The 12987-nt window shown below is 43.8% G+C and overlaps 1 protein-coding gene across 8 annotated transcripts in view; it reads left to right on the top strand.

Annotated features, from left to right (window-relative positions):
- RWDD4 (RWD domain containing 4) overlaps positions 1-12987 on the top strand; it is a 54602-nt gene that overhangs the window by 18396 nt on the left and 23219 nt on the right. For 3 of the 8 annotated variants that reach the window (XM_051832716.3, XM_002709490.6, XM_089325526.1), the window contains one exon: positions 941-2746. The exons of 3 other annotated variants lie outside the window; for them this stretch is intronic. In XM_051832716.3, coding sequence (XP_051688676.1) covers positions 941-973 — 33 coding nt within the window. In that variant the 3' untranslated portion in view covers positions 974-2746. Of the gene's footprint in view, positions 1-940; positions 2747-12987 lie in introns of those variants that run through there. 2 more of the 8 variants (XR_007914189.3, XR_016228924.1) reach the window with 1 other exon arrangement.

The raw sequence follows: 12987 nt of genomic DNA, 5'->3' as shown, positions 1-12987 counted from the left end.
GTCATTCTTTTTTTTTTTTTTTTTTAAGGTTTATTTATTTATTTGAAAGAGTTACAGAGAGAGATTCTCCATCTGCTGGTTCACTCCCCAGATGGCTGCAATGGCCAGGGACAGGCCAAGCTAAAGCCAGGAGCCAGGAACTTCTTCTGGGTCTCCCATGTGGGTGGCAGGGACCCAAGCACTTGAGCCATCTTCCCCTGCTTTCCCAGGTACATTAGGAGGGAGCTGGATCAGACATGGAGCAGCTGGGACATGAACTGGTACCCAGATGGGTTGCCAGTGTTGCAGGTACAGCTTTACCTGCTACATCACAATGGCCACCCCATGTCATTCATTTTATAAGTGGCATCTTCTATTTTTATATTCTTTCTCCCAGTTTCTTTTGTTTAAGCTTTTATATTTCTATTTTTTTTTTTAAGATTTATTTTATTTATTTGAAAGGCAGAGCAACAGAAAGAAAAACAGGTTTTTCATCTGCTGGTTCACTTCCCAAATTGTCACAGGTCTGGGCCTGGCCGCAGCCAGAGCTAAAGACTCCATTCGGGTCTCCACCTGGGTGGCAGGGCTCAAGCAGTTCAGCCATCACTCGCTGCCTTCTCTGGTGCATTAACAGGGAGCTGGATGGGAAGCAGAGAGGCTAGGACTTGAACTAAGCATTGCCAAGTCGTGACTTAACCTGCTGTGTCACAACCCTGGCCCCTCCAGTTTACTTCATGGAATATTTCAGGAGATTTTTTTTTCCTTTCTGTTCTGTTGAGGTTATATTTTCATTGACATTGTATTTTCTAAAACCTACTTGAAGTAGGTAAGCTTGAAGTTGAAAATAAGCTATAGATGGTGTAAGTTACTCAAACCTTGCTGCCTGTTGTTTACTTAATTTTGATATTGAGTGGAAATAACACAATCACTTGTTGAATATTTGTTTTCTCTTTTTTCATAGTTAAGCAAAACTGGCTCTAAAGATGATGAATAACAACTTGGGATTTGAGAAGTAAACACATCGTTTAGACAGTAAACTGGGTTGAAAATCTTTCATTACTATTTTCTGGTATTGAGGTGGCTTTTTATAAAGCACAGTTTTTTTGTAAGTTTCTTACATAAAAAATGTTTTAAGTGGAAAGTTCATGAAGAGATCTGGTTGTATTGTTTTCACAAACTTGCCTTAATAAAAGGTGAAAATGTTAATTGTTAGTATACTTTATGAACTGTGTTGAGCTTTATAACTGGTCAATAGGGAATAATAATCGTTGTTAATTTATATGATCTTATTCCAGTAGATGTGATAGTTTTTAAAGGCGAACAAAGCCTTTTTCAAACTGTCACCCCCATACAGCGGAGTACTGAGTCCAGTTATTCCATAGTGTGCCCCGTGTTGCTGGGGTTCTAGAATAAAGTCTTTATCTCTGCTTTTGTTTAATTACTGAAGCACACATTGCCTCAGAGAAGTTTAAATACCAGTATTTGAATTTTACACATGGGTACTCTTCATAGTTCGTTTTTATTTCTCAAGTGTGACCCTTTAATAAATTAGTATCTTTATATTTTTATCTTGATTTGTGTCACAATATTTGATCATGAGAGCTTTCAGTGATAAATGGATTAGGAGAATATAAAAACAAATCCGCCAAATACATTTGAAAGCATTCGTGTAGTAAGTGTTAGCTCTTATTTAAAAGATTTCTCTTTGCGGCATATATCAGGATGAGAGTGAAAAAATGCCTTAATGTTTAATTTTTGTGTTGTTGGAGACAATGAGCTCAGTAAATTCATATTTATCTACTGTTTTGTGTTTTTAGTCCTTGGATAACTGAATCCTTCCAGATGGTTCAACATGGAACCACATTTCAAGTCTTATTTCCTTTCAGGATCTTTCCAAGTATCCACATACATTTTTCAACCTGAGCATCTTTTTAATACAAAGAAGCCTTTCAGAAGCTAAGCTATCATATACACTTGATTTGTTTTTAAATCTTGAATAGAGGAAACTATTACTGTTTCACCAGAAAAAGTTACTGATGTTGACGTGTGATTTAGTTTATACTCCCCAGCTTTAAGAACACTTAGACCTACTGCTTTGTCTGGAAGGACAGATGTTAGTTCTTCAAGTTACTATACTTGTGCAACTTGAGTGAGAGTTTTTTAATAAACATCTAACTGTGCAAAAAGAAGTTACCTTAGTGTGAGAGCAGGTTTGAGTTGTACCCATGGTTTTCACTGGGTTAGTTTTCACTTCAGTCAAATCATTTGAATTATAAAGAATTATAGTGAAGGAGTTTAATCGCATTTTCAAAAGCTGAATCACATTTTCTTTCTTGATTAATATAGAGCAAAATGTTGAAATTCAGGACCACTGGTATATGCCAATTTTTGTTGGGGTTGTACATATGTAGTTCTTGTTGTGTTGATTTGTTTGTTTACTATTTTGAAGAAACATCTGCTCATGGAAGAAAATACTTTGTTTTGCTCTAAAGATCCCAAAACTGATCAGGCTTATCGTTGTTCGTAGATTACAAAGAGTAATGCTAGTTAAATGCCAATGAACTATTTTTACACTTTTTATATGAAATGTACAGATTTCTGGGGTGGTGGTGGCAGTGGTGCCTCTTATTACCTTCTGTAAGACACTTGAGCCTTCTCATCAATACTGCCATCATCTGTCTGATATTCCCAGTATATTTTCTCAAAGTCTGTTTACTTAAAATTGTGTGGAATGACATAATAAGCAATAAAGTCTGCATTACCGTGATTTTTCTACATGTTTTATTTCAAATCACCATAGAAAAATGTTGATTTTATAAATCTGCATAGCCATATTTGGTACACAATACACCCTCCTACTTAGAAACTATTCAAAATGTTGGATTAAAAAAGTGTTCTTCATATCAGCTCACACAAAAGAGTACCCAGAGCCTAACAAACTAAATAAAAGGTACAACCTGGAGGTTAATGACAGCTTTACAGCTTCAGGGGCTCAGAGATGGGAGATGAAGTCCACACAGACAGCATATGCAAGGCTGAGACCCATTCCCCAGTGAGGGCCCTGTCTGGATAGAGGGGTGAAGTATGAGCCTATGTATACATATACACATACCATAAACTCTCCTGAAAAGTGTGTCCCTAAATAACCTCAGTGTTAGATTTCAGCCCAAATTCCTGCCTGTATGAATGATCTTAAAAAAAAGGCCAATAAAAGTAACCCAGATTTAAGTGCTACGAATGTGTAGTGGCTCTAGGCAACTGATAGAAACTAACACAGATCTGCTCTGGAAGAAAGCGCCAATTCAGTTCCTGGAATGTAGAAAAAAAAAAAATCATACAACACATGGGAGTAAGGCAGTATGAGAGCCTGCTGAAAAAAAAGAACTATAGGGAGTAATATACTGACTAAAGTATTTTAAATAAGAGGAAATTGGAAAACAGACCTATTAAAAATCACCAAATTTATAAAAGAACAAAAGAGAGCCTCTCAAACTGAAAAATGGCCTAAAAATACATTTATAAAAGGGAAAAAAAAATGGGCTGGCATTCGGCACAGAGGTTGGAATGCCTGGATTTGCGTGTGGCTCCACTCCGGATTGCACCTTCTTGCTGGTGCAATGGCTTGCTTGGTGATGGCTCAAGTAGGTGAGTCCCTTGCCACCCACATAGGAGACCCTGATTGGAGCTCTGGGCGCCTGGCTTCAGCCTGGCCCAAGCCTGCTGTTCCTATTTGCTGAGTGAACCAGGAAATGAGAAGTCTGTGCCTGTGCTTGTCTGTTTCTGTGTCTTTGCCTTTCAAACAAGTAAAAGTAAATGAAACACTTTTCCAATGAAAAGCATAATTGAAATTAAAGTTACAGGTGACAGGTATTTGCTTGCAGAGTTCTCTGGCAAGTCTGAAGTGTATAAATATCCCATGGAATGAAATTGGTACTACACCTGCATTTGGTTTCCTCATGCAGCAGTAGCACCTCAGTCATCCATCTCATTTCATTACAGGCCACCACAGTGTAGATTAGTTGGGGGATTCAAACCTTTGCCAGGCACTTCTTGGTACCACGAGTATGTAAATCTTAGACCTTGCTTCAGAAGAGAGCAGTGATGAGGTTGCGGCCAGTGTTTCCCAAGCGCTGAACGTGGTCACTTCAGAAAGAATGAATTCAGGGGCAGGCTACTGGTGCAGTGGTTAAGACACTTCTTGCGAGGCCCACGTTCCAAATCAGAATGCCTGTGTCTGAGTTCCAGCTATGCTTCCGTCTTTCTCTGCTTAAGTGTGACCTAGGAGACAGCAGGTGATCCCTCAAGTAGTTGGGTCCCTGCCACCCACGTGTGAGACCCAGATTGAGTTCCAGGCCTCTGGGTTAGCCTGGCACAGCCCTGGATCTGTTGGAGGCATTTGGGGGGGGTGAACCAACTGACAGAAACTCATATTACTTTCTTTTTTCTTTTTAGATTTATTTGAAAGGCAGAGTTACAGAGAGAAAGGGAGACAGACCTTCCATCCTCTGGTTCACTCCCCAGGTGGCTGTAATGGCTTGGGCTGGGCTGGACCAAAGCCAGGAGCCAGGAGCTTCTTCCAGGTCTTCCACATGGGTATAGGAGCCCAGGCACTTGGGCCATCCTCTGTTGCTTTCCCAGGCACATTACCAGGGAGCTGGATAGGAAGTAGAGCAGTCGGGACTTGAACTGGTGCCATATGGGATACCAGGATTGCAAACAGTGGCCTCACCCACTGTGCCACATAGCCGGCCCTGTGGAGCTCATATTTCTTTCCTCCTCTCTTTCAAATAAAATGAAAATAACAAAGTTTTTGTTAGTTAAATTTTTATTTTAATTTTTAATTAATTTTTCACAAATTCAATGTGATTTGTAGTTCTAAGAGCAGATACTTTCTTCCTCTGAGCTCCCTCCCTAGCTCGTTCCCTCCCTTTCCTCTTCCTTTCATCCTCCTTAAATAAAACTTTAAAATAATAAATTAAAAATAGCGCTATATAATAACAGTAAAGCTTATTTAGTTTTGTTTCTTACCATTAAATATTCCACACAGAACAAGAGGGATTTAAGTAGTGTATGATTCCAAACAGTTATGTGACAGGAGAAAATAATATGTGACCTAAAGTGTTTTTCAAACCACACTTTGCAATCCATTGGAAAATTGAAAATTTTTACTAGCATTTTTTAAGATTTTATTTATTTATTTGAGAGGCAGAGTTACAGACAGTAAGAAGGAGAGAGAGAGAGAGAAAGGTCTTCCATCCGCTGGTTCACTCGCCAAATGGCTGCAACAACCAGAGTTGTGCCGATCGAAAGCCAGGAGCCAGGAGCTTCTGGGTCTCCCATTCGGGTGTAGGAATTGAAGCACTTGGGCCATCTACTACTTTCCCAGGCCATAGCAGAGAGCTGGATTGGAAGGGGAGCAGCCGGGACTAGAACTGGAGTCATATGGAATGCTGGCACCACAGGCAAAGCATTAACCTAGTGCGCCACGGCGCCGGCCCCTTTACTAGCATTTTTAATGTAGTAGAAGAGAACAGAGTTGAACAAAAAATACCAGCACACACTACCTATTGGAATTTTTTTCATGTGAAAAACTTGCTTATATGTGTGTGTGTGAGTGTGTATGTGTGTGTGTGTGTGTGTGTGTGTGTGTGTGTATATATATATATATATGTACTGGGTCATGGAACTGTTGTGCTATGGCCTGTTAAGCTGTCACTTGTGACAGCCACAATTGTGCACCCATATGGAGCATCGGGGTTCAAGCCCCAGCTACTCCGCTTCCAGCACCCTGCTAATGTTCCTGGGAAGGCAGCAGATAATGGCTCCAGTACTCGGGCCCTTACCAACCAGGTGGGAGAGCAAGCTGGGAGTTCCTGACTCTTAGCTTTAGCCTGGACCAGCCCTGACCTTTGTGGCCATTTAGGGAGTGAACCAGTGGGTGGAAGATCTCTCTCCCTTTCTGTCACTCTGCCTTTCAGATAAATAAATCTTTAAAAGAACTGAGTAGTGATGAACAAGTTTGAAAGCCACTGATCAGAAAAAAACAAAAGGTGGAACAACTTTTATATGAAGACTTAATTTTTAAAAACAAAGTAGACCTTTAAAGTGTTAAGAACTTTTATCACTGATACTGCATTATCTGAAGACCAGTTAAGTACAGCTACATCCGCACACTCATTTTAAGAAGAGGAGCAAATGTTTAATTAGAGTGGGATCTTGAATGACTGAATTTGGAATAATGAAAGCACTTGCTTGATGATTTTTTTTTTTAAGATTTATTGATTTATTTGAAAGGCAGAGTTACAGAGAGGCAGAGGCAGAGAGAGAAAAAGGTCTTCCATCCACTGGTTCACTCCCCAGATGGCCTCAATGACTAGAGCTGGGTCTATCTGAAGCCAGGAGCCAGGAGCCTCTTCCGGGTCTCCCATGCAGGTGCCAAGGACTTGGGCCATCTTCTGCTGCTATCCCAGGCCATAGCAGAGAGCTGGATTGGAAATGAATCAGCCAGGACTTGAACCGGCGCCCACATGGGATGCTGGCACTGCAGGTGGCAGCTTTACCCACTACGCCACAGCGCCAGCCCCCAAAAAGAACATTTTAAGAAGTTTTGCCTGAATAGAGACAAATAATCATTATAGTTTTAATTTCTTGCTGATGAAAAACAAAAATAAGAAAAACAGGTTAATTTTCCCACCATTTCTAAAGGAAAAATCACTTGCTGAGTTTCCTGTGTAAATCTGGTTTCCAAAATAAATTGCAATAGGCTGATGGCAGCGATAAAACAGACAGGAAGCACTCCTGCCCCTGCCCATTTTCTGTTTGTTATTGTTGGCATCTGGGAGATTTTCAGTGATCTCACACGTCTCTCTATGGCCTTCTGGAACTATGCTGTGTCCTTTTCTGGGCCTGCCAGGGAGACTTGTCCTTTGGGGAAACTTGATGTTTTAAGCTACAGTTTCAATGTTCAGTGCACAGAATGTAGCTTGGAAAAGGAGGAAACTTCATGGGAAGGGAGGATGCAAATCAGAGATGTTTTACTTCATAAATAGGTGATTAGAAGTGAGCCTTACAAGTTTTAATGTGACAATGTGTAGGCTACTGACAGGTAAGAAAAGGCTTTTGTTTAGTGCGGATGTGGAGTCTCCTTGGAGGAATTCCAAGAGGCTAAAGATTCTCCTTATGCCTGCCCAGGGATGGGTCTTCCTGTCCCTGCTGCAAGGCACAGCTGAAAACCATGTATTTGGGTTTTTTAATTGTTGTTTTGGGTTTTTGTTTTTGTTTTGTTTGTTAGATTTATTTTATATATTTAAAGGCAGAGTTGAAAAGACAGATCTTCCATCTGCTGGTTCACTCCCCAAATGGCCACAATGGAAAGGGCTAGGCCAGGCCAATGCCAGGAGCCTGGAACTCCATCACCTTCTCCCACGGTGGGGCAGGGGCCCAAGCACTTGGGTCATCTGCTGCTGCTGTCTCAGGCACATTAGCAGGGAGCTGGATGGGAAGTGGAGCGGCTGGGCCTCGAACCCCCCTGATCATAGGGCAGATACTGGCGGTGCCACAATACCTGCCCCCTTGTGGTTGTTTTTGCAGCAGACAGAAGGTGCTGAGTCACTGGGATCTCTTATTAAAGGAGCTAGTAAGGTTGGGCACCAGAGTCTGGGGAGGTCTTCACATCTCTCAGGCTTTTTCCATGGAAGCAAGCACTTCAATGCTGACCTCTTTTCTACAGTCTGTATTTTTCTTTCTTTCTTTCTTTCTTTCTTTCTTTCTTTCTTTCTTTCTTTCTTTCTTTCTTTCTTTCTTTCTTTCTTCTTCTTCTTCTTCTTCTTCTTCTTCTTCTTTTTTTTTTTTTTAAGATTTAGTTATTCGAGAGGTAGAGTTAGAGAGAGAGAGAGATCTTCTATCTGCTGGTTCACTCTCCAAATGGACACAGCAGCCGGAGCTGGGCCAATCTGAAGCCAGGACCCAGGAGCTTCCTCTGGGTCTCCCACATGGGTCCAAGGTTCCAAGGACTTGGGCCATCTTCCACTGCTTTCCCAGGTTATCAGCAGAGAGCTGGATTAGAATAGTGCAGCCAGGACTTGTACCGGTACCCACAGGGGATGCTGGCACCACAGGTGGAGGCTTAATCTACTAACCACAGCGCTGGCCCCATGTTTTGTATTCTTGAAACCAGACTTTTACCACATTTCTACCCAGTACTTGATAAATGCTGGATATTATTTAAAAAAAATGAAAGTGGAAAACTTGAAACCTTTTTTTTGTTCTGTTCTTTTTCCGAAGATCACTACATGTACAGGTTTTCAGTCCGCAGTGTTAGGGATAAGTGCTGGATACACTAACGCAATATTCCTTACCTTCCAGAAACAGCTCGAAGATTAAATTTTAAATTGATGATGGCCGGCGCCGCGGCTCACTAGGCTAATCCTCCGCCTAGCGGCGCCGGCACACCGGGTTCTAGTCCCGGTCGGGGCGCCGGATTCTGTCCCGGTTGCCCCTCTTCCAAGCCAGCCCTCTGCTGTGGCCCGGGAGTGCAGTGGAGGATGGCCCAGGTGCTTGGGCCCTGCACCCCATGGGAGACCAGGAAAAGCACCTGGCTCCTGGCTCCTGCCATCGGATCAGCGCGGTGCGCCGGCCGCAGCGCGCCGGCCGCGGCGGCCATTGGAGGGTGAACCAACGGCAAAGGAAGACCTTTCTCTCTGTCTCTCTCTCTCACTGTCCACTCTGCCTGTCAAAAAAAATAAAAAAAAAAAAAATAAATTTTAAATTGATGAACATTAGTTACGTCGTTTAAAACCTTCCTGGTTGTTAAGGGATCATGGGATTTGGGTCATAAGAACATCCCTCCTTCTGCTAACAAGCATAACTCCCACACAAGGCTGACAAGTACCATCTGGTCAGTGTTTCCATATTTTTCTTTTGTGTGTCAGCATTTTTAAATTCCTTATTAAGACATTTATCAAAGTCATGCATGATAGAAGCCAAGTAACTGGAGCCGGCACTGTGGCGCAGCAGGTTAACGCCCTGGCCTGAAGCGCCGGCATCCCATATGGGTGCCAGTTTAAGACCCAGCTGCTCCACTTCCAATCCAGCTCTGCTAGGGCCTGGGAAAGCAGTAGAAGATGGCCCAAGGACTTGGGCTCCTGTGCCTGCGTGGGAGACCTGGAAGAAACTCCTGGCTCCTGGCTCCTGATCAGCACAGCTCCAGCCGTTGCGGCCAATTGGGAAGTAAACCAACAGATGGAAGACCTCTCTCTCTCTCTCTGTCTCTCTCTGTCTCTCTCTCTCTCACATCTCCTCTCTCAGTGTAACTCTGACTTTCAAATAAATAAATAAATCTTTAAAAAAAATAGCCAAGTAACTGCAGGCTTTTCTGTACTGGGACCACCTCCCCTGGCACACACACCCCCTCCTATGTCAGTTTCCATCCCACATACATGACTACTTTCCTCCCTGGCCTGTGTCTAAGGCTGTGTCTGTGACCTTGTCCCTGCCTTGGGGCCTCCGCTCTGGCTGTTTGCTCTGCATGGGACACTCTCGCCGCCAATCATGCGTGTGAGCAGCGGGGTGATGTTATCTGACTCACCTCTGCACACTTCCTTCTTGTAAGTTCTTGTTGAGAACAGACTCGAGCAAGAGGCAAGGCAGGGAGGCCAGTAGGAAGCCATTGAGGAAGTGGCCAAAATGTGACGAAGGCCCAACTTTGAGGGGAGGCGGAGGAGGTGTACAAGGGTCAGCTTCTGGACAGAAATCTGGGGACCTGGTGACCGGATTTGCTAATGGATTGCACGAAGGGTGTGAGGGAGAGGGGCATCAGAGATGACTCCTGTGTTTTTGGCCTGAGTCATTAAAAACATAAACTCATAGAGATACTAATTTCCCTTAAATTCTCCTATAACATTAAGATAATTCCAGTGAAACTGCAGCCAGATTTTTTTTTTTTTTTTTTTTTAAGAAAAGCTGATTCCAAACTTCCTAAGCAAAAACAAGCATGCCAGATTAGGCAGAAAAAAATATTGAAAAAGTAGGACGATGAAATGAGTTCTGTCAGTAAAGCTTATTTCAAGCAACAGGAAATAAACTGATTTGATGTTGGCACCTGCTCAGATCAGTGATATAGGGTAGAGTCCAGAAAGAGACCTAAATGTCTATTGGAATTTAACAGATATTTCTGGAGAAAATATAGTTTTTTTTATTATTATTATTTGACAGAGTTACAGACAGTGAGAGAGAGAGACAGAGAGAAAGGTCTTCCTTCCATTAGTTCACTCCCCAAATGGCCGCCACGGCCAGCACTGTACCGATCTGAAGCCAGGAGCCAGGTGCTTCCTCCTGGTCTCCTATGCAGGTGCAGGGACCCAAGCACTTGGGCCATCCTCCACTGCCTTCCCGGGCCACAGCAGAGAGCTGGACTGGAAGAGGAGCAACCGGGACTAGAACCCAGCGCCCATATGGGATGCCAGCGCCGCAGGTGGAGGATTAACCAAGTGAGCCATGGTGCTGGCCCCGAAAATATAGTTTCTTACATAAATGGTATTGGACACCTGGATAATCTAGAGGTAAAAGAAAATTGTTCTTATCTCACACTTGATATCATGGTAACTTCTGGGGATACAAAAAAATTTTGCTTTTTAAAATTGTTTTAATTTATTTTCATTTTATGTGAGAAAGAGTGAGAAAGTTCTTCCATCCACTGGCTCTTTCCCCAGATACCTAAGACAGCCCTGGCTGGGCCAAGATGAAGCCAAGTAGCAGCCCTCAATCTCCCATATGGGTGGCAGAGACCCAAGTACTTAGCCATCTCCTGTTCTCTCCCAGGATATACACCAGCAGGAAGCTGGAATGGAGCCCGAGGCTGGGATGAAAACCCAGGCACTCTGGTATGGGATGTGTGTCCCAAGTGGTATCTTAACTGTTGTTAAGGAAATGTTGAATGAGGGGCAAGCATTTGGCCTAGCAGTTGAGACACTGCTTGGGACACTGTATCCCATGTAGGAGTACCTGGGTTCATGTCCCAGCTCTGCTCCCAATTCCAGCTTCCTGCTAATGCACACCCTGGGAGGCAGCAGATGATGGCTCAGGTGGCTGGGTTCCTACCATCCCTATGAGACTCGGATTAAGTTCCTTGCTCCTGGTTTCAGCCTGGCCCAGCCCTAGCTATTGTAGACATCTAAGGAGTGAACATGTGGATGAGAAAATCTCTCTCTCTCTCTCTCTCTCTCTCTCTGCCTTTCAAATAAATCAAGTTTTTCAGAAAAATTTTAATCGTAAAAGAGGTTCACCCTCATAATGAGAGATAGTAAAATGCGGTGAGATTTCCTTTTTCTCCTATGAAATTGGTGAAGACTGAATAATATTATCTCAGAAGGTGTAAGGAAACAGGTCCTCTCTTACTGTTTTGTGTGTAAGTTAATGCAACTTTTATGAAGGGCAGATCCACAATATCTATCAAAATTAACAAATGCCATTACCCAGAAATTCCACTTCCAGGATTGTTCCCACTTCTGTGCTTGCCTATGTGATGTGATCCATGTGCAAGGATAGTGTTGGATGTCATTATTTACCATGTAATTATCAGTATGTTTAGAGATATCCCAGGTGAAAGGCCCCAGGTTCAATGATCAGTGTGTGGTAGAGAGAAAAGAGCATTTGCGTCGGATTGCGGTCGGATTACGTCAGTTGTTTTTGAACATATGCCCTGCCACATCACTTGTGTGAATTTAGGAGAACAATGGCTCTCGCCTTAGAGGCCTCAGCTGTAAGTTGGGGAAGCCCCTGTGGTCCCTGCTGAGTACACCAAGCCGCAAAGCCTGCTTGTCCTCTGACCCAAGCCCTTGTGCAGCCAGTCACAGCACTACCACGTGACTACACGGCCCACACCCACAGGGAGGGAGCCTGGCGTGTCACTGCTTGCCAGAAAAGGTTCCCTGGCTGTGACCTCATTGTTCATAGAGCTGCCATCTGGTCCATCCCACGGGACTCAGGGTCAAGGCAAGTGGCTGTGCCGCCCTGAGCTGCTGTCTGTCACTGCACTGAGGAGGGTCAGCTGCCCTCTCTGGTTCCCTGAGTCTGGGCGTCAGCAGTGAGCAGCACAGCTAGTCCGTCTGCTCGCTTGCTTTGTCATCTCCTTGGGAGTCCTGTTACCTCCCGCCCTGCGCTCGGAGGTTGGGTCTCTTCTTTTGACCCTAAATTGCAGGCTGTTCAGAAGATTGGAAAAATGTCTGTCAACGGCCTCGTATGCTGATGGCTACAGAGAAGGCAATGAGTGCTACTTCCTGTTTAATATGTAAATAACATTTAGGCCGGCGCCGTGGCTCAATAGGCTAATCCTCCACCTTGCGGCGCCGGCACACCGGGTTCTAGTCCCGGTTGGGGCGCCGGATTCTGTCCCGGTTGCCCCTCTTCCAGGCCAGCTCTCTGCTGTGGCCAAGGGAGTGCAGTGGAGGATGGCCCAGGTGCTTGGGCCCTGCACCCCATGGGAGACCAGGAAAAGCACCTGGCTCCTGGCTCCTGGCTCCTGCCATCGGATCAGCGCGGTGCCCCGGCCGCAGCGCGCCGGCCGCGGCGGCCATTGGAGGGTGAACCAACGGCAAAGGAAGACCTTTCTCTCTGTCTCTCTCTCTCACTGTCCACTCTGCCTGTCAAAAAAAAAAAAAAATATTTACATAACATTTGTCACCTTTGTGCTTCAGATCAGATGTACTGCAATATGAATATCAAATGTGTTCCACCTTGTAAAATCTTGGATATCATTCTGCTACACAGATAACTAAAATAGAGGGAAAGCATTTTCTAAACCTGTGTTTTTCAGTCTGGTTCACAATCCGTTAGTGAAGGTAAATGCAGTTTTGTAGGTGTTCAGCAGTATCCTTTTTAAGTGAAGAGTGCGATAGAGTTCTTAGAGTAGATGCTGTGTTGTGAGACATTTCCAGCTTGTTTTAGAATGAATGCTTGCTTACTTATCTGCTGGGTTCTGATACAAAATCTGTGAGTTCTATTTTTTTAAAG

Source organism: Oryctolagus cuniculus, chromosome 2, assembly GCF_051225735.1.
Source record: "Oryctolagus cuniculus isolate XC-2025 breed Fujian yellow rabbit chromosome 2, ASM5122573v1, whole genome shotgun sequence".
Lineage (NCBI taxonomy): Eukaryota > Metazoa > Chordata > Mammalia > Lagomorpha > Leporidae > Oryctolagus > Oryctolagus cuniculus.
The sequence above is the reverse complement of the archived record's forward strand: the minus strand, read 5'-3'. Positions and strand labels throughout refer to the sequence as shown.